Source organism: Thermobia domestica, chromosome 1 (genome assembly GCF_964235325.1).
Source record: "Thermobia domestica chromosome 1, izTheDome1.hap1.1, whole genome shotgun sequence".
In the NCBI taxonomy this organism is placed as follows: Eukaryota; Metazoa; Arthropoda; class Insecta; order Zygentoma; family Lepismatidae; genus Thermobia; species Thermobia domestica.
In genome coordinates this window covers 344,754,856-344,776,987 of record NC_137454.1, presented here as the reverse complement: position 1 = coordinate 344,776,987, position 22,132 = coordinate 344,754,856, and the positions used below count along the sequence as shown (strand labels likewise).

At 32.5% G+C, this 22,132-nt stretch overlaps 1 protein-coding gene across 1 annotated transcript in view; it reads left to right on the top strand.

The window, feature by feature from the left end:
• Positions 1–19,829, top strand: part of LOC145668070 (uncharacterized) — a 34,521-nt gene extending 14,692 nt beyond the window's left edge. The window contains exon 2 of the mRNA XM_081735581.1: positions 16,253–19,829. Within this exon, the coding sequence (XP_081591707.1) occupies positions 16,253–16,545 (293 nt within the window). The 3' untranslated portion in view covers positions 16,546–19,829. The remainder of the gene's footprint in view (positions 1–16,252) is intronic.
• Positions 19,830–22,132: the final 2,303 nt, after the last annotated feature.

Genomic DNA, 22,132 nt, shown 5'->3' with positions numbered 1-22,132 from the left:
GTGGTAACCATACAGACAACAGCCAAGTTTCAAATCTAAGTTTGAAGTGAGCCAGTGAATATTTGTAACTGTTGTCTACCAGAACTTGGCGCCTATTTTTGTGATTTCAATTCTTTTTAAGGCCACTCGTACTTGGCTCTTTTACAGGAATGTTTTTTGTTGGATATCACTTCTTTTTGTAGGCTAATTTCGAGGATAACATTTTCTTTTGGTATCAAACTAATAACTTGAAACTTGCGTCTTACTTTTCATGTACAAGGGAATTATACCAATATTTTGCAAAGAAAAAAAATAATACTACTAATTGTAAAAAAAAGAATACCTGTTCCATACACAGTGTGTAGAAGTTTTTATACCCTTCAATATCCTTATAGAACATATTTAGTATTGTACACTACCAAGACTACTAATAAAAGTAATGCCATTTTTATAATTACTACTGCCCCTACTACTACTACTACAAGCATTCTATAATACTACTACAGGAAATAAAAACAACAACAAAAATAACAATTACTAGTACTATAAAAACTACTGCTACACTGGGCAATTGTTTTGAGAGGACTTGAGTTTTGAGGAGGGAAGATATTATTGGGGGGAGTGCGCCATCAGCTTTGGGGGGATGGGCACCCCTGGCTCCAAGCATCGCTTCAACTAAAAAGAATAATTCCCGACGGTCCTAGAACCATCTAAATTTTCGTTCTTTTTCTGTTCACCAGAGAAAAGAATGAAATTATGCTAGATTTGGTCAGGATTCTAAAGTCAAGATGCTAGATGCTAAATGCATGTGGATTATGCTAGCTCTAGCACCAAGATGCTAGATATGGCTTCACTGGTCAGGGCAAGGAAAAATCAACGGTGCCCTACTTTAGCGAATGGCACGTGAAATGAGAAGTTATGCAATGTATTTTATGGATATTTACTTGAAACTCTCTGTTGCGTAGTCGACGTCTTTAAATAATTTGTCAAGAATAATGGGACGGACTTGATCAAATTTTGTTTCAACGCATTCTCTTTCAGTAGAAACTAAGATCCCTGGGCAATATCTAAGAGAAATGGCTTGCACATCGAGCACACCAGCTTTGGAGTAATTTTTTCTTAAACTAGTAAGGGTGCAAAAATTCGTTACAACAAACCTAAAACGGTTTTCAGTAATCTACTTACTCCTTATCTCTTATATCTTGTTCACATCATGACAAATCTAATTGATTCAATTGTGTAGGAAGAGATAGGATTAATTTGAAGGAAATTTTGTTATGTAATCAAGAACGACAAATCATAACAGAAAAAAGCTCTTGCAATTAGAGATACAAGAGCATCGGTCCAGCAAATTAATTTCAATCCAACTAGGCTTTTCATATTTCGTCCCGTTTCGAAACTATTTGACATCTCAACTCTAGATGAAATCTTTGATAGTCCTAAATAAGTAAGAAACAAAAGACAATATAATTTGTTGTCGTCATATTTAAGGAATTGGAACAGTTAACCCTTATATGTGGAATTTTTGTATGCTTAACACTCCCGAGTGGAGTAACCCGTATTATGTATGCCGTAGGAATGTATCGTTTTCCTTACACAGTGAGACATTTTTACTACTATTATTGTTATGCTCTTGGAAAATTCATGACATTTTAAGATTAGGTACGTTTTTCAGATTTGTTAAATTCTAATTTATCACAGAAAAGTCACTACTGGGGAAAGAAATGAATTGCACCACAAAAACACACAGCGAGCATCAAACTAGTGTGAACAATTGTGCAAGTGAGGAATCCCAAAGAATTAGTTTTTGTAAACAGAATACTGAATAATTCTCTTTTCCTAAGAAAATATCCAAAGTGTCAATAACATCTACGTATAATTACTTTTGATGTCACTGAATTTATTACGATTTAAAAATAGCTGATTGTAGCCAGATTCATTTTCAAGAATTAGTTTATAGGGATAAGGATACACCTTCCTTGCTCTCACCGTAATTATTAATACGAGGTAGAGCATAAAGGAAAATGCCCTAGTCTGTCTAAAACCTTACTCCACAGTTGGAAATTGTTGTCAAACTTTTCTTTTGTCACTCGTACAGTCCACGTACGCACCCATTTTTTTTAGGGGGGAGGGGAGTCGAAGCTTTGGGATGGTGATCCAATACTACAAGCCACTACGTTTATGTAGTATTCAACGGGTATTGTTCTGTACCCGATAAGTAATTGTAAAATATTTGCATCTGTATTTTCAGAATAAAAAGGATAGACCTAGATTGTTTTTTTTTTATAACAGAAAGAGTATAGATTGAGTGTAAAATCAAACGTTTATGCTACATCAATCATTTCCTTCTTAAACAAGTAGGGGTATAGGCATATTTTTATTAAGAACGTGTACAAATATATGTTGAGTTAGAAAGTTTTGTGAGCGGTCCCGGACCCGGTGGACTCCTCCCCTGTGGGTGCGCTCTGGTACAGTCCAGGGGCGGATCCAGGAGAGGCATCGGGCCGATCGCCCCCCACCCCCAGAAGAGGAAACTTTCTTACTTTATATATAAATAAAACCCATCCCAGAGTTTTAAGCTCTTAAAAAGTAAGTAGCAGTATTAAAACCCATCGCTTCCCCCAGAAGTCTGTCCTGGATCCACCGCTCGTACAGATGAAAATGGAAAATGTGTGGAAAGTATGTGACTACAATATTGGAGCAGTTCCCTTAGCTCTCTAAAATGACAAATCCTTTTTTTTCTAATTTTAGGTCTCAATTACCACCAATATTACTTCATAATTGTTACAATAAATACATAAATACATTTGCAAACCCTAACCATAAGAAACTACATGATTTACAATTATAAATGTAGTCATTTTCGTTTTATTTCGTTTCGTTACATAACAAATGCAATTTTTTCACATCGTGCATTTCGTTCCATTTTCTTGTCAATTCTTAATAGAAAGGGAAGTTATTTATCTGAGCACTTTGGATGCTAAATAAAGAGTGAAGTACCTTCTCGGACGTTCAGTCACGTTTATTTGTTTCACATCTCTAATTATGAGATTCTCAAGAAAATAGTTTATACACGAATTCAGGATTTAGTTTTGTATTGTAATATATCTAATTGTGTTGATCATTTATTACCTGTGTTTACTTGTATAATATATTTCCTGTTTCTCACGAAAGTATTCAGATAGAACATTGAAAAACATTTTTCGTGTTATGATTAATAACACGAACATTTCATTTTTAATTATTATTATACCTCTGTTATATATGTGCCAGTGTTAATATTGATGAAAATATGAAATATACCTCTGTTCAGCATAGATCGAAGTACAGGGTTACCCAATAAAACCTCTCACTTTTAAAGGTTAATAAAAAAAAAACTTCACAGATAGGAAGTTGTTTATTCAAAAATAATAAATTTGAATTATTATTATTTGAATTAATAATATTCATAAATGACATTGAAAACAGTTTGTAATTAATATGTTCCGATTTGAAATAACACAATTGACAACACAATTTGAAGGCCATTTCTGAAGGTCACAGTTTGTAATAATAATAATAATAATAATAATAATAATAATAATAATAATAATAATAATAATAATAATAATTATTATTATTATTATTATTATTATTATTATTATTATTATTACTAATATTATTATTATTGAACATTATGTTGAAAACTACGTCTGCTAAATGTTGTCTATTGTTATCAATACACATTTGAAGACAAATTCTGAAGGCTATAATAACCCGAAGAGTCATGTCTTGTGTAATAACTTACCTCTGGCGCGTAGTATTCTTGGTTCGATCCCGGATCAAGTATGTTTATGAAGCACAACATCATGTCCGTGGGTTTTCTGGGAGTACTCACGTTTCCTCACACATTCTCATTCCATCAATTTTAATTTGACATATTCCAATAGAATGAATTTCCAGAATACACAGAGCTCAAAGAACGTTTAGAACTACCTAAAGATCTAAACCAGGCTTTAGGATATAATGCCATCTTCAGTGACCGTATACTAATCTTTATTCCTATGACTTGAATGTTTAAGTCTTCATCCCGGCGAAATTAAAATACCGCTAATTTTACAGTAATTATGTGATATCTTCAAATAGATAAAAGATAATTGAAATATGGAACAAGAGCGCCCTAGACAATATTATTTTGCGTGAGGTACCGTTATCACAAGTCACCTAGCGGCTTTCCGTTTTCAGCTGTTTAGAAACACGAAAATAAATGCCGATTTTCAAAATGGCTCGAAATCGGAAGCAGATAAGTGAGTCGTGATAACGGTTTCTCATGTAAAATAATTTTGTCTAGGGCGCTCTTGTTCCACATTTCGATTATCTTTTATCTATTTGAAGATATCACATAATTACTGTAAAATTAGCGATACTTTAATTTCGCCTGAATGAAGACTCTTAACGTGATCTGAGGATTTTATTTTTTCTTCTGCCTTATGAGCTTCTCTTATTGTTCATTTTAAAGGTTTTTTTGTTATATATTCCATATTTTCTTATTTATTGCTTCGCCCTTTTTCCGACCTCTGTTTTTTTTTGGGGGGGAGGATTTCTTAATTTGTAGATCTTATAGTTGATTTACATTTTTATAGGTCATATTACGAATTTTTAATCTTGTATCTACCATTGGCCTTAGCATGAGCTAAGGCACGCTAATATCCACGCTACTGATGTCCTCATTAAACTTTAACTATTCAATAAATCAACGCAACGTTAGTCGTTTTCTGAAACTGTTACTGCAAACCAAAGTAAGTGGATTTCTTCTCTTGACCTAGGCAACCATGAGGTTTCAATTTTTTATAAGTATTTTAGCTCAAATCTCTGTCATAATTCATATATTTACCACGCAAAACATTTATAATTAATCACTACCTAGGAACTTTAGTTAATGTAATATTGTTGAAAATGTCTTGAATAAATTTTCTCCTGTGGATTATTATCATTAATTTTGCGCATGTGTTCACATAACCTTCTTTGCAATGTGTTTTTCATTACGAGGAAGTTTAAATAAATTACTTTCCGGAAGTACAACAACTCATGTTCCACTTGAAGAAATATACATTCCTCATATTCGTGAATTATTTGTGTGCTTGCGTGTGGCTTCATCTTACCCACATCCTAACATTGATTCACCCTACTAAAGAATTGTCACTCGTTAATTAAAACGTGACAAAAACGTGATCATATTAATTTTATTATGACAAAAAATGTCAGCCTTAGAATGGTGTGCGAAATGAATGGAAATATGGTGAATTTAATAGACATGTCAAGACAAACATTTTTAAAACATTCTAACCGTCATTACAGTAAGTTTATTAATAGTTATACGTTGTACACATATACCATTAAAAAAACTTAACTCTTAAAATAATTACTCGTTTTCAGTAGCGAGGCCAAATACCGTTTCAAAAGAAAAGTTTTGTTTATAAACGGCAAAAGTTTTCTCAATTTGATTCCAGATAAGTACACCTGTTTGTATTAGCACATATAAATTTATGTGTACAAAATTACTTTTGAGTAAAATTGCTTGTAAATTGAATAACTATTTTCAAATATGTAAATATTCCTGAATCTTTCTTGGTTGCTAACCTTTAAAAGAAAAGAAGTGGATCAAAGTTATTTTAGAATTTTATTTTTCTCAAAGCTCATTCTGATTTCGTGATGCCATTTTTTTGATGATTGCGATATTATTTTCTGATAGCAGACACTTTCACAGAGACATCAATGTCATTATTCCCTGTTTCACTTTATTTAATCGAGGCTATGATTAATTAGTAGAAATCATTGAAGTAAAAGAACAAAAGTTGAGCATTATTTTGTGATAAGTAAATGGTAGTACGTTCTATGGTTCACCTTTTAAAAACTTTGAGCAAATCTTAACATGGTAGTTTTCAAGATGGCCGCCGAGACCCTTATATTTCCTTTCACGTAAAGAAGCACTCCTTATAATCTTATTCCAATACAACCTATGCACGTTTTCACCACCTGATTACACTCTCACTTCTCCATCTATGACCACTTCTCCATCTATGATCTAGGAGTAGGCCACACATATCCAAACGTTACTACAATCATACCATATTTTTGACTTGTTTCCAAAACTTAATACACCAAATTACACCATTGCCCTGGACAAAATAACAACATATGCAAATTAATGTAAAGAAAATTTTTGTTATTCTTCTCTCCAATGTTACGCTTATACAACTTTTCAAATGATAAGTTACTTGATCTTGAGTGGACTGTCTGCTTTCTCCAATCATAGTTACGGGGTGTTGTCAATTTATGGAGGCAATAGTATATACTGTGGGTTCCTGTCACCACGGCATGGCGCGTCCTCAGGTTGCGGATCGAGGAGAAGGCCTCTAGATATAGAGGTTAGCTGCGAATATACTGAATAAGCAGTCGCGGACAGACGACTAGGAGTGGTCCTCCAGCTTGGGGGTTTGGGTAAGGCTAACACCCTCATCCTGTAAAAAAAGGTACTTGTTCAGAAACATTCACAAAAGCCTCGGACAAGGACTGATAACTTGGCACGACATCAGCAAAAGAAAATGGACATGAGATTTGGAACATGGAATATTAGAAGTCTTTATAGGGCAGGCGCGTTAAAATCTGTAACTAGTGAGTTAGAGAAATACAGGATGGACTTAGTAGGAGTTCAGGAAGTTAGGTGGGAAGGAAATGGATCTGAGAATTCCGGAAATTTTACGTTCTTTTACGGGGAAGGAAATAAAAATCACCAGTTAGGAACAGGGTTTTTCGTTCACAAACGAATATTACCAGCAATTAAACGGATTGAATTTGTTACTGACAGACTTTCTTTTATTACTCTTAAGGGACGGTGGTGTGATATTATTGTTTTAAATGTACATGCTCCAACTGAAGATAAGGGTGACGATATAAAAGATAGTTTTTACGAAGAAGTTGAACGGATATTTGACCAACTCCCGCGATACCATATGAAGATTCTATTAGGGGATTTCAATGCGAAGGTAGGACGAGAGGATATTTTCAAACCGATTATAGGGAACGAAAGTTTGCATAAGGAAAGTAATGACAACGGTGTTAGACTCGTGAACTTTGCAATATCCAAAAACCTAATCGTGAAGAGTACAAAATTCCCACATCGCGACGTTCATAAATACACTTGGACATCACCAGACGGAAAAACACATAATCAAATTGATCACGTTTTAGTAGATAGAAGAAGACAATCTAGCATAATTGACGTCCGGTCGTTTAGAGGGGCTGATTGTGACACTGATCACTACCTGGTAGCAGCGATAATACGGGAGAGATTATCGTTGAATAAATGTAATCCTCAATGTCCGAAAACGGAGAGATTTAATTTAAAGAAATTAGAAGAGAGCAAGGTAAGAGAGGAATACCAGATTGAAGTTTCGAATAGATTCTCGGTTTTAGAAGACTCGGAGTGCACTAGTGTTGAGGATACTTGGATTGAAATTAGAGATAGCATTAAAAGTTCAGCAATAGAAAAATTGGGACACGCAGAAATACGTAGGAACAAACCATGGTTCGACCAAGAATGCATTAAACTAGTAGAGAAGAGAAAACAGGCAAAATTACGGTGGCTACAAAATCCGAATGAAACAACTACACAAAATTTCGCAGATATCAGGCGGGAAACTTCCAAAACTTTTAGAACAAAGAAACGGGATTTTTTGAAAGCTAAAATTAAGGAACTTGAAGATAATAGTAAAAATAAAAATATTCGGGACATGTATAAGGGGATCAGCGAATTTAAGAGAGGCTATCAACCTCGTGCTTATATATTAAAGAAATCTGACGGAACAGTTCTCACTGATACGGATAGCCTCTTAAATAGATGGAAAGATTTCTTTGACGATTTGCTGAACACGCAGCCAAAAACTAATGTGCGTGGAGAAAAGGAGATACACACCGCAGAACCGTATATTCCAGAACCCAATCGAATAGAAGTGGAAGCCGCCATAAAGAAATTAAAGAAACACAAATCTCCGGGTGTAGATGAAATTCCGGCTGAGTTAATTTTAGCTGGAGGCGAAAAATTGTGGAACAAGATACACAAACTCATTCTCCTTATCTGGAACAAGGAAGAATTGCCACAAGAGTGGAAAGAGTCAATCATTGTTCCAATTCACAAGAAAGGCGACAAAACTGACTGTAATAATTATCGAGGCATTTCTCTTCTGTCAACATCCTATAAAATCCTTTCAAATATTCTGTTAGCAAGATTGACCCCATACGCAGATGAAATTATTGGAGATTATCAGTGCGGATTTAGACGAAATCGATCAACTATCGACCAAATATTTACCATTCGCCAAATACTCGAAAAGAAGTGGGAATACAATACCCCGGTACATCAACTATTTATTGATTTTAGAAAGGCTTACGACTCGGTTAGGAGAGAAACATTATACAACGTTCTTACAGAGCTTGGAATACCGAGAAAGCTAATTAGATTAATTAAGATATGTTTAAGTGAATCCCAAAGTAAAGTCCGGGTAGGAAAATTTTTGTCCATGAGCTTCCACGTCGAAAATGGCCTGAAACAAGGAGATGCGTTGTCGCCATTATTATTTAACTTTGTGCTGGAATACGCCATAAGGAAAATCAAAGATAGCAACCAGGGCCTAGAGTTGAACGGCATTCACCAGGTTATGGCATATGCTGATGATGTAAATTTAATAGGGGATGATAGGAGAACAGTAGAAATAAATGCAGAGATATTATTAAACGCTTGCAGGGACATGGATTTACAAGTAAATGCAGAGAAAACTAAATACATGGAAGTGCGTCGGGACCGTAATACGGCAAATTGTGGATGCGTTAAAATATTAAATAATACTTTTGATAAAGTGGATACTTTCAAATATTTAGGATCAATATTAACAGACGAAAATCATATTCACGAAGAAATTAAATGTCGACTAAAAGCAGGGAATTCGTGTTACTATTCGGTCCAAAATCTCTTGTCGTCGCGAATTCTGTCGAGGAATTTGAAGCTTAAAATATATAAAACGATAATCATGCCTGTTGTTCTGTATGGTTGCGAAACATGGTCGCTTACTCTGAGGGAAGAACATAGACTGAAAGTATTTGAGAACAGGATCCTGAGAAGAATATTCGGACCCAAGAGGAACGAGAATGGGGAATGGCGGAAGCTTCATAACGAGGAACTACATAATTTATACGGTTTACCAAACATTGTTAGGGTCGTCAAGTCTAGGAGGCTTAGGTGGGCAGGTCATGTAGCTAGAATGGAAGAAAGTAGAAACGCTTTCAAAGTCTTGACTGGTAGACCCATAGGAAAACGACCATTAGGAAGACCTAGGCGCAGATGGGAGGATAATATTAAGATGGATCTCGCAGAGATAGGAATACAAAGTAGAAACTGGATCCAATTAGCTAAGGATAGAAGTCAGTGGAGAGCTTTTGTGAACGCGGCACTGAACCTCCGGGTTCCATAGGCCATAGAGTTAGTTAGTTAGTTAATAGTATATACTGACTTTTCGCACCACTGTGAATGTTCTCAATATCATACGCGCTATCTAGAAGTATTGTATTATTAGATTAATTATTGTCTTTAGCAAGTCTGAATTATGAACACAAACGTACAAACCACATGTTTCTATGTCAACGGGTTGTTATGATGAATGCTTTTAAATGTTTCCATATAAAACAATTGGGAAAATCTTTATAGTATGTTGTCTCGCAAAACTGGTGATAGATTTTGATTCAAGCTTGTGTTCAATATTTCCCTCTTATAAAGAATCGAACCTGTAGCCTATCACATTGTAGTAAACAAAATAACTTACTAACACTACTTGGGCTCTCTTTGCTTGGAGTTGCATATGTTACTGCGTATTTTTAAACAAACATTTTCATATGTATAATATAATACAAGTAGTGTAAATAAAGAAAGTAGAAGATTCTTATTCTTTCGAAGAACAATTTTAAAACAAATTTTTGTGTATCCGATATAGGCAATCTGATTTTTTCTTCGCGTTTCACGTCTGACTATTTCATCATCCATTCCCCTCTCTCTATCTTCTCTTCTACTCAACATTTGAGCTCATAATTGCTGAATAAATATGCAGGCATCTCAATAGTACCATAAGTTACTATATTCAAAACAAACTTGATTGCATCGAGACGCGAAGAGCTTATATAATTCGATGGGAATAAGGCTTCGTATTCTTTCTTAGTAAATAGAGTTCTTATTCTGCTTCTGTGAGCTATAAAAAATGTATTTGAAAAATGATTGTCAGTTTCTTTAAGTGGTTCCAAGAATTATTTTTAAGGGTTTATAATTGAATCGGTATTTGCAGAAAGTGTTTAAGTTAATTTTGTATACCTTTGATATACTAAAAAGTAACTGTTTGAATCCAGGACTACAGACCTTTCTTGTGCTCTACCTATAGTTCAGTGTTTATTTTACCTCGTTGTAACACCTTCTACACTTGTGCTTCCTATACACAAAGTTGTGTATACCCCTAAAGAAATGGGAACGTTCATGAACAAAATTTCAAACAAATATGACTGAGGTCCTTTCTGCAATCATCGATTCAACGTTTTTTTAAGGTAAGAAAGGAAGAGGAAGAAAATAAAACAAAGATAATGACTAAATCTGTAAAAGCAGAGGCTTAAGAATTTATTTAATTTGTGTCATTCATCTGTGTTGAAGCAGGGAAGTTCTCACGGAGTGAAGCTACAAATTGACAACACCGTGTAACTTCGATTGGAGAAAGCAGACAGTCCTCTCAAAGCCATGTAATTTACCATTTGAAAAGCACTATAACGATATAACAGGAAGACTGGGAATGATCCTTTGGGCAAAATATACAAGAAAATTCATTAAATAATGAATAACAAAATTTAAGACTCTGGCTAACACAGCGACACAATACAAACTATTATATACGATAGTGATAGTAGGATAAAATAGAGGACGAGCTTTCCAGAACTCCTCTATTATAATAGTTTCTAATAGAGTTCTAATATAATAAATTAACACAATTAATTTAGTTCATATTTATATTTCCATCATGGATAGTAAATATTCTTAATTTTATTAGAATAACATTTTTGACATTATGGATAATGCTATCATTTCATTTGTTATAACATTAGGTGGAGAAAAAGCGAGAAGGCAAAAGATACTCCATAACCCCGAAACGCTATGTTAAACATCGCGTACAATTGGTTGCTGCCCATGTTGCTTCTAATCTAAAAGGACTTGTATGAGATATGATTTTATTGTCTCCAAATTCTTTCAATTCTATTTGGATATCTCCCAGTTTTGGACTACTCTATACCTTAAAACTGAATGGGACAAAACACTTTGGTTTATTTCCGTGTAATGACCTTTTTCAATATGTACTAGTATAAGACAGAATCTATTGCGTTAAATGGGACGCAAGACATACTATGTCACTAAGTATCGAATCCAAAACCACACACAAGGAAAGTGCACGTGTTAGCGACTTGGTCACGAAAGCGGATTATGACTGTTAGGTGACAGAACAGAATTGAAATATTTTTCAATGTGATCATATTGTATATCATCTAAGGCGAACCTCATTTTGAATGTACTAAAGAAATTCCGTATACGCAACCGTGTGCATCAATGCAGAAATTCTTTTTACACAATATAGAATGTTTAGAATGCATGAAAATGCAAGTAGAAAGGAAAATACGAAGACTGAAGTTCAACTAACGAGCTTAAGTCAATTAGCGAAATACCAATAATAGGCAATAATATGGCCTACATGTTTACTCTGATGCGATGTGTGATAACTAAACTAGACAATGCTCATTTGTCTCCAATACTGGATAAGTTGTTTTGATACTTAACCTCACGGAATGCACAGTGCATGTACAGTATTCCTAATTTAAGATGCAACTTAAGGTCCGGAAATGCAACGTTTATTTCTAAAACTACCTTAAGGAGCAGTACGAGAAAAATATTTCTCTATTTTGGGTTACGATTTTTCTTCATTATTTAAACTTAAAAATTTGTTTCCTCGTTTTTCTTTGTTCTAACATTGAGCTGTATGAGGGAAGGATTTACAGTTTATGTAAAAATCCGAATCACTTCCTCCAGGAGTCGAATATTTTCCGTTTGTTGTATAAGTTTTTATACACACAAGTCAATGGAGTTGGTGAGCATATATTTTAGGTATTATAAAATATATTGAAGTTTCAAGCTTAGCTGGATATATGTTACTTCACTAACTAAGTCCATGGCCTATAGAACCTGGAGATTCAATACCGCTTTCACAAACGCTCTCCATTGACTACTACCCTTAGCCAACTGGATCCAGTTTCTACTTTGTATTCCTATTTCTGCGAGATTTATCATAATATTGTCATTCCGCCTTCGCCCAGGTCTTCCTAATGGTCGTTTTCCGGTTGGAATTTTAGTTATAACTTTGAACGCGTTCCTGCTTTCTTTCATTCATGGCCTGCTCACCTGAACGTCCTAAATTTTATGATCCTAACAATTTTGTTAAATTGTATAAATTATGTATTTCCTTGTTAAGAAATTTTTGCCATTCACCATTCCCGAATATTCGTCTCAAGATCCGGATATTTGTCACAAGATCACCTCACTGAGAATAAATAATAATATGATTTTCTTAGATAAAGAGAAGTTTTTCTTAAAATATGTAAACGAGTACTGGCAGTGAAAAAATAGGCGATGTTCGATATAAAGTGAATTCGTTCGGAATATAACAAAATAAAATATATGCAAAGCATAAACCGAGTTACCTACGATTTTATGACCTGATATACGTATATACAAAGGTCACAAGAGTTGTGTAGAATAATCTAATCCTCCACATGTCCACAATAGGGCGTTCGCCAAAGTTCATATCTGGCAAAAGGTTGCGTCACATAGTCTTGAGAATTTGTGATGTGTTTTTGATCAAATGTTTCTGACATTTTTCGTCACTGATCTTGGAGATCTCTTTGGTTTTGACTATACTTGTAATTTGGTATATCAGTAACAAAAGTGTCTGGTTTTGCCAGGTTTGATTATTTATGGCCAATATATGGATTTTCCGTTCTCCAAATCATTACATTGTGTGTGTTTTACAGCCTCTGAAGTGAAATATATCTTTATACCCAGACATCTACCAATTTAACCACCAATTATCTGCTACCCCCGCTCGTACAATCATGTTGTAAAAAGTGTAACCATTGTACTCCCTGTTGTTAGCCCTTATAAAGTATATGCCACTTTTTTTGTTTCAGGAAGATTATGTGTTTCCAATTACTTGGACGTGTTGAAAGAAATTGTTCTACTATACTTACAGCAAGATATCTTCTAGACAGTAACATTTTAAACACAAATGTCGCTGTACCATAGCATACGCCGACATAAAATGGCAGAAACCTAGAAATTCAATCTCCCTATACAAGCTCCCTTGATCATATTCAATCATAAAAAGCAGTATTTATGAATGTTTTATTTCTTTGACATCTCAAACAGATTACCCTGTTTCCATAAAGTCATTTCATACAGACACTACCGCCAAGAGTATGCGCATGTATTAGGAAGGATCGCGATAAAACCTTCCAGTCTCGTCTTGTTAGAATATTCTCTCAGGAGACAGGATTTAGGACATTTACTTAGCATAGGTAGTGGGACCACTATACGTACGTAGAGCAGGAAGTAATGTAAGTTCATTTCCGTTGCATTAGAACGAGGTATATGAAAAACTAAAACATATATATATATATATATATATATATATATATATATATATATATATATATATATATTAATAATGACTCGATATATCACACACATAAAGCAGACTAACTACCGCATTATTACACAAACATTTATTTGGATAGATAATATCCCTACCATATAAAGTCATCCTAACATTGTATAGTGTAAGAAATAAGAAGGAATAAGAAGGAAAGACATTGAGAAAGAACAAATTTGTAAATGTATATAAGATTGTGGTGTTGAAATTATTATTTATGCTGTAACTTTTGGACAAAGAAGTATTTAACAAGCTATTAGTCCATTACACAAAGTTTGCTCAACTATTATTGTTACTTATCAATAGAACATACTTCTTAGAAATCGTAGCTGGTAAGTTATGTCACACAGTATACCCAAGGTCGTAACTTATTATTCACTATACTCGTAATTGTAATGATATTTAAACGTGGTGTTGCTTGCACATATGTTTTCTACAAATTAAAAATCAAAGATTTGATCTCTTGTAGACATAAAATCTCGGATGTAAACGCTAGTAGAGGTTCTAACCCTAATTTAGCTGATGATAAGTTCCGTCTCATAGAATATCAGTGTTGAAGATTGACGTTCAATATCAACGTATCACTCAATCAATTCTGAGTACTAAAGATTGTCCTACTAACTCCTTAAGTATAATACATATATAGCAGTGCTAGAACTAATTTTACATGATGATTGAACTAATGGGAGTATTATTACATAATACGAAATTAAAATGCATAATAAGGAATGGAAACTTTTACTCACACATAACATTCTAAATGCGGTATATTTTCCTTGCGCCACACGACACTTGTTTCCTTACGCGATAGTATAGTTCAACTGACGAACATGTAACACGTTTCTGTTTATGGTAATCAAAGCAGCGCTAGTGCAATTCTTGAGCTTATGCACTGTTGTCGAGAATGAGTTCATGTCTTTAACCTATCTGCAATGAAAAATCAAAATAATGACTATTGTGACTACTTGAACAGTGTCAAGTTATCTTCAGTAGATAGTCCAATTTTATTGGCTCCGAGTTTCTCACGTACATGGAGATGCACATGAGCGTGACATTGCGTGGAATCCCATTTTGTTGGAATATAAAATTTTTGAAATCATCTTTCAATTGGGGAAACGATGAAAACTGACATATCGAGGCATTAGACACTGTGGTGTCATGAAGAAAAAAGATGACATACGCTTCTATTTCTGAGATGGAATAGAAAGCGTTTTATTTTTTTTTATGTAAATCTTGTTCATTCTATCATCTTATTACGATTTTGGTCATATTTGAATATTGTGTCACTCAACCTTTCTCTTCGAGCAGCGGTAAAGTGATTTTTGATTAAAAACAGTAAAATCAGGTGACTTTGTTGATTATCCCGACAATGTCAAGTCATCATGAACACGTCAACTTACATCGTCATTCATAGGATAAGAATAAAATGTTTCATTCTTCAACATTAGACAGGTAGAAAATTCCTGGCCACAAGATATGCATCCATTTTAATATGTTCTTCTGAATATTAATCTTGTAGCAGTTTAGACGGTAGATCTTTTTACGCAAAAAAAACTTATCATACTATTTTCTCTCAAATAACTTGATCGTTCGGCACTTGCACGTTTACACAAAAAAAATCGGTACTACCGCTACTAACAGAGAAAGCTGATGGTTTTTTGGTTACTTTTCTTTCAGTCTTCAGAATGAATAAAGCACAAAAGCAACTAATAAACACGTCGTCCAACACTGCTTGCAATTCTATATCTTCGTATTTTTTGGCGGTTTTCCACATTACTTGTCTACAACATCGAAATCACCAACTGTTGAAACGCCGAAGCCAGCGTTCACATGTATCTTGCGACGGAGCATGCTCACCATAAGCTTCTTGAAGTAATCGGTATGATTCGGCAGCAGTTTTCTTCAAATGAAAACAATCAAATAGTGCTGTCCGCGAATGCTCTTTGTTCGGAATAAATTTCGGCATATTGAATACTACAAATAGAACAACACAATGCATACACTTTTCCAATTAACACTCGTACGCGTCTGCCATTTCTTGATGACACAACAAAATGGCGCAGTGTGAAATCGTTAAACATTTTCTTGCTTCAGTCACTGAGTCACTTTTAAATTTAGTGAGAAAATAACTGGAATTACAGCAGTGAAAGTAAATATACGGTATAAATTAAGAACATTTAAAAGTTGATTAAAATTTACTTTCTCAACGTTAAGTACAATAATTCAGTTCAAATGATAGGTCTTTGATGTCACAGATGTTTATTGAAACTTAACAGTTCAATATATTAAGTACTAAATTAACGTAATGATAAGTAATGATAACATATTCAATTCATTTTAGTTTACGCAAATGTTTAATACATATCTTTACTTAGACTGTTAGTGCTAAAATTCATTCGTACATTATTTCTAACTGAAAATAGACGGCAATATATAATCTCTTTTCTCATTTGTAGGTGCCAGAGGTCAGAGCCCTATCATGACGCTATTGGGAGGTGTAGTGAAAATGGCTCTTGTTGGAGTAGCCGTTGCAGCAATGAAGATGTTATCCTCGCCTGTAAGGAATATCTCCTTAATTCTCGCTGTTCTTAATGGACTCAAGAAATTGTTTGGACCAAAAATACAGCATAACCAGTACCCGTACTATGGAGGCCAAAATTACAATAGTGTTGTTTATGGAAGATCCGACAATTCTTACAGTCATGAACAAAGTGACCCACAATATTTAACGAGTGGTCAAAATAGATGAATATCTTAAATAATAGACTGAAAGACATTTTCATTTATTTATTTTTTATTTATTATAATAAATTATTAAAACAACAGTTATAAATTAAAAATCAAAACTAAATGTATAAAGCCAAACAATGAACTTTCATGAAGCACAGTGAATCCATAATTTATCATTGTTTACACATTTACATAATGAAGCATGTATAGGCCTCCTTCATAGCGAATCTTGAATTAGTGATTTTATCTAAGAAAACAAAATACTTCCTTTACTATAATTTTGAATACATTGTAATAATAGTTTCAAGTAACCACCATACCATCGCTTTCTCTTGCTAGGAAATGAGGTTTATTCTCCTTACTCTTACTTGTGAGTGTGTTTAATTCTATATTTTTGGACGAACTTTCTCACGTTTATGTCTCAGATTGTTCGTGTGTATGATTTTAAAATTTAACCAGAGTACCAGGGTAAACTAAAACTTCCGAGGAATTTTGAAAGTTAATAAGAAAGAAAGAAAGTTAAGGCTACTCTATGATCATTTGAACTTCATTTGAATCAGAAATTCATTAACTTTTTAAACAATCAAAACTACTCGTTATAGGAATATGTTCAAACTTTGTCATAGAAGCTAATCTGATAATGTTAAAATATATTGAAATTAAAAGCTCCTTATTTAGAAAGATTATTTAGTGTGAGTTGCAACGAGGCATGTTAAGTTTTATGTGTTACGCTAATTAAATCAATTCTAATATGATAATATCTTATTTTCTGTTTGACTAATGAACGAAAAATATTTTTTCATAATTTTGAGTATCATATTCCTGGAACAAATTTTAATTTCTAACATTTACAAAGCATAGACACCTGAAAATACAGATAAGGTTAATATCACAGTTATTTCTTATTTCATTACTAAATTAATTATCTGTATTTTATATCAACTAACAAAATGAATAATGTAAATTTATTTGTATATTTTCCCTCTTTGAACAATTATATTAATCTTTTAAAAGGGAAGTTTATTTTAGTAATTATGTCAACTGCATGCTTTCAAACAACTTAGAATATATTCTATTGGTACACTAATAGATAAATATAAAACTGTACTCTTAAATACTCAGTAAAATTTTTGTGTTGAGTTTTCGAAGTGTTACCTCGAAACATGTATACAAATTTTGATTTACTTTTTACATAAATTCTTATGTAAAAACTCTAGTCTTTAAGTGCATTTATTCTTAGGTTTTACATCGTGTACTACGTGTTAAAATCAACGCTACATATAATATAAATTGATTAACAAAAATAATTAATAATTTCGAATTCTACTACTAGAAGATGATAATTTTGGGGTTTAAATTTATCACTAAGTCAGAACAAAAAGATACAAATTTCAAGTCAAAAGAATTTTTATTTTTTACCATGATTGTAAATCTTTGTAATTTTAAAATTGATTTGCGTTATGGTAATGATTTCCATTCTGAGGTAACATATTAGTAGTTTTGTTAAAGACAGGTCCAATGGATAAAATCCAAATTAATATGTCAGTAGATTTGTTTGTTTGATAATTTGAATTGCATAAAAGTTATATGTTCATAATATTGATCTTAATATCAATGTAATTAACTAAGGATAGTGTTCAATTAAAAGAAACCATCGAATTCCTTCTTATTATTTTTCTGTTAACGATTGGAATGTAAGATTGCAAACGTATGATTTCAAACTAAGATCTGGTGTATAAATGATTCATCTAGATGTATTATATTTAATGTGTTTTTATGCTGTAACATGTATTGCTAAAGTTATAATGCATTTCTTGCAATGTTCTATTTACACTCATATGATTCATCAAGATGTATTATATTTAATGCTTTCTTACATTATCCAATACCATGTATCACCAGAGTAATGTTTTATACCGTGTTAATCAATGTTAAGTTCTACTAGTAAGCTCTAGAATGCAAACTTTATAAGTATTAAAAAATATTACGTATAATTACACCACTAATGTCACAAACTACTACCATTACGAATCATAATATTAATCATTAAATCTACATTAAAAAAAAGTATATATGTGAAGTTCAGAGCACAAGGAAATCTAGTCCAGTTAGCAAAGGGAAGAAAAGAAATAAAAAAATTGTATAGTATGCCTAAGTACATGGAAATTTTAGCAGTCTTTTACGTCATAAGAGTTATTTGCAATATTTGTATATGAATCTTTTTTAAATTCTGAAAAGTGCTTGAGATAGAAATCTTAAAGTTTATATATAATACATATATGAAATAAATAAAACGTGGACCTGATTCCTTTATGCGCTGAGCACGTAATATGTACTAAGCTTAACAAGGTTAAAACATAGTTAAATTTATTTCATGTACAGTTCATCACAAAATAAAAAATTTTCATAGTGAAAGTTATTTTGTTACACTGTAAATCTTTGACAAGCTTATGCCATTCCCATACCAAAACTTGTATTAACATACAAATATTTCATAGTTCAAATCCCTTGCATTCTATATATGTATGAAGTGCCACGATGACTATTTTATTCTGAGTAGTTTGTTCTCTAAATGGACATTTTTTCGGTAACGAAAAAAATGAAAATAAATAAGTTATTATTCTCGGATTTTCTCATAAAAATAATGAATGAATCGCACAATTTCAGCCAGTTAAATGAATTTATCTTATCATGTAATTTGCAAATGAAATTTTGAAAATTATTCTTCAGATTGTACTAGACAAAAATTGCTTAAATAAAGTATCAATCGAATTTATAAGACCTCAATCATGTAACTGAAATGTTTTGCTGTTATTGAGGTTACCTAAAAATGCCGATTCATAAGTGTTGCAATTTCAATTTCTCAATTATATCTATATTAATCGTAGAATATAATTAAAATAACGTCTCTAAACCCTAAGTATTTCCACCTTAATATGACAATATTAATTCGTATTATCTTTCAGAATTCTATTTAAGTTTAAATATTTCTTTAAGTTTTTCATGTATCAACCGTTGAGAATACTGAAGAGAAGCTTTGGTATTGAGCTACACTGGGTTGTTATGTCATTAACGATTTTTGTGTGTAATGCTCATATATATGTTCTATTTAATATGTAAAATCAACATTATTTTACTATTTTATTGAAAATATTTTCCGTATATTACAAGGCATTACCAGAAATAATTACAAATCTAAAATTTAATTAATAGGCCTTACTATATATATCATCACATTTCATTGACGTGCTTGACAACATATCATTTGTAACTTTTTCTTTAAAAAATGAGTGTAAAATATTCAATAACTACAATAAAAGTGATAATTAATTTGTAATTTTGCTTATTTGTTATTTGAACAAGAAAGCTTTCGTATAATAAAATTTGGTTTATGTGCTTATAGTCTGTGATTTAGGGAGTTTCAAACATCACGCGATAATAATTAACCGACATTTAAAACTTGTTACTGCGTGGTAATTGAAGATTACTCATTTGATTACATTCGTCTAGAACAAATCAGGTGAATTTTACAAACTCATTGCCGGAATAGCCCTTCCCACTATATAATGCATCTTTGGATCCAGGTTTAGTTATCAGTTGGAGAACACAATTAATTTCACAATCATTCATTTTCATTAATCATTCGGTTCTTTACCTTAAATTGTAAGCGTGGGACCTTAAATTACAATAATTTATTTTTAAGTCTCCAGAATCTTTCTTGCGTTATCGACGGAACGTGATCTTTTACGTTCGAAACACTTTAAGTTTGTGGACGTACTCCAATTCATTTTATGTCTACATAATGTTTGTTTAAAGTTGTAATAAGAAATTAGTAGCTGAACACCGAAGGTATGGAAAAAGATTCTATGAAAATATAAACTTCATACGTACGTATATTTATCTTAATCGAACTGAATTCGGTACTCCCAGTCTCTAGATGCTTCATCGTAAAAAAAAAAAAATCAGATATTTGATTGTGTTTTCGAGAACTGAGAATACCTTGACAGTTTTCAGTATTAATTTATATATTTTTAATTAATCGAGTGATTCTGCTTTTGTAAAGATAATATAGATGTCCACAAAAGAAAGGAATCAGTATAAAATTTTGTTAACATAGGTACGTTACGTTGCATTTCACTAGAGTGCATTACTTACATTAATACCTGCGTAAAAGATAGTGTAAAAATGGTGACTGCATAAGAAAAGACTTGTGCGTTCTGAAGTCTGACACATGTAAATCGACTGCTAAAGTACAGAGAAATTTTTTGACATTGCAGGAGTGATCCAACATACCAAAAATATCAGCACTCATGGATACATGTGTGTAAAAGAAATTCTCATGTCTAGAAATGTCATGTCATGGACCTCAAGGTCTCCAGATCCAATTACTACAAATCTGGCTATTAAAGTATGTTAAGGTTAATACATATGCACCAAAATTACCCCCCTCCCCTTCCCAAGGCAAGATAAGTTCAAGATTTTTACTTGTAGCGATTTCAAGTCGGTGATGAGACATAACACAAGATGTAAATTAAAGAAATGTTTATGCCATCTACACGAAGAGTCACCTAAACTACCTTTAACTTATGTAGGAAATAATCTGGAGTGTTAGTTTTAAAACATGATGATACGATAGCTAGGTATTTACATGAATCAATTTGATATTCTATATTATTCATTCATTAAAATATTAGCACTTTCAAGTCTGTAGAAAGGACAAATAAATCCTGTACCATCATTGGAAAGTTACACAATGCATTACGAAGCAGAGAATCTCTAAACAGTAAAATTGAATATAATGTAAACTTCTTGATTATATTTATACTGGATTATTTTCGGTACGATAACACGTGGTGAAATAATGCATAAAAAGTAGGTTAATATTGTCAATCACGTTTAGTTTTTCTTCAGAAGCTAATTTTTCGTTAATTATCGCTTGAGTTAAAATATACTATTTGATCGAAATATTTGAAGAACTATAGAATCAAAATAATTGTTTTTATAAAAAGTACATAGCCTTTGCTATCGGACAAATGTAATTTACTTATTTTTCATTTATTTTCCTACAAGCCAGATGAGATAGTTTGTAACTTTGGCCAACTGCTTGCTTTCATAAATAGTGTAAAAAGTAAATAAATGAACAGGCAAAACTGATTCGTTACATCTCCATAGGTTTTCCGTATTCAATAAACAGACACAAAAATGTACAAGCACAATTTTAAAAACTAACACACTACAATAAAAAATACTAAAAATAAATTATTATTCATGTATTCTCAACATTAAATTAAAATAAATCAACGTAAGCATAGAATAAAATAATACCAAAATCTTAAAATTGAACATGCAAGGCATAAGTTATAAAAACACAATTATTTCTTTATATCGTAAGAAACAAAATTATTAAATATTATTCTATACACAATAAGTTGTAATCAACACAAAATTATATTTCCAAAACTCTATTTAAAAGTCAAGTTACGTGCTGATTTTGCCAGTTTTCTAAAAGCCAAAGTGTAACTATATTGAGGCAAATAAGATTTTAATTAAAAGTAATGTGTGAGTTAGCTATTTTTGATTGGAATTAAAATAATGATTTTAATTAA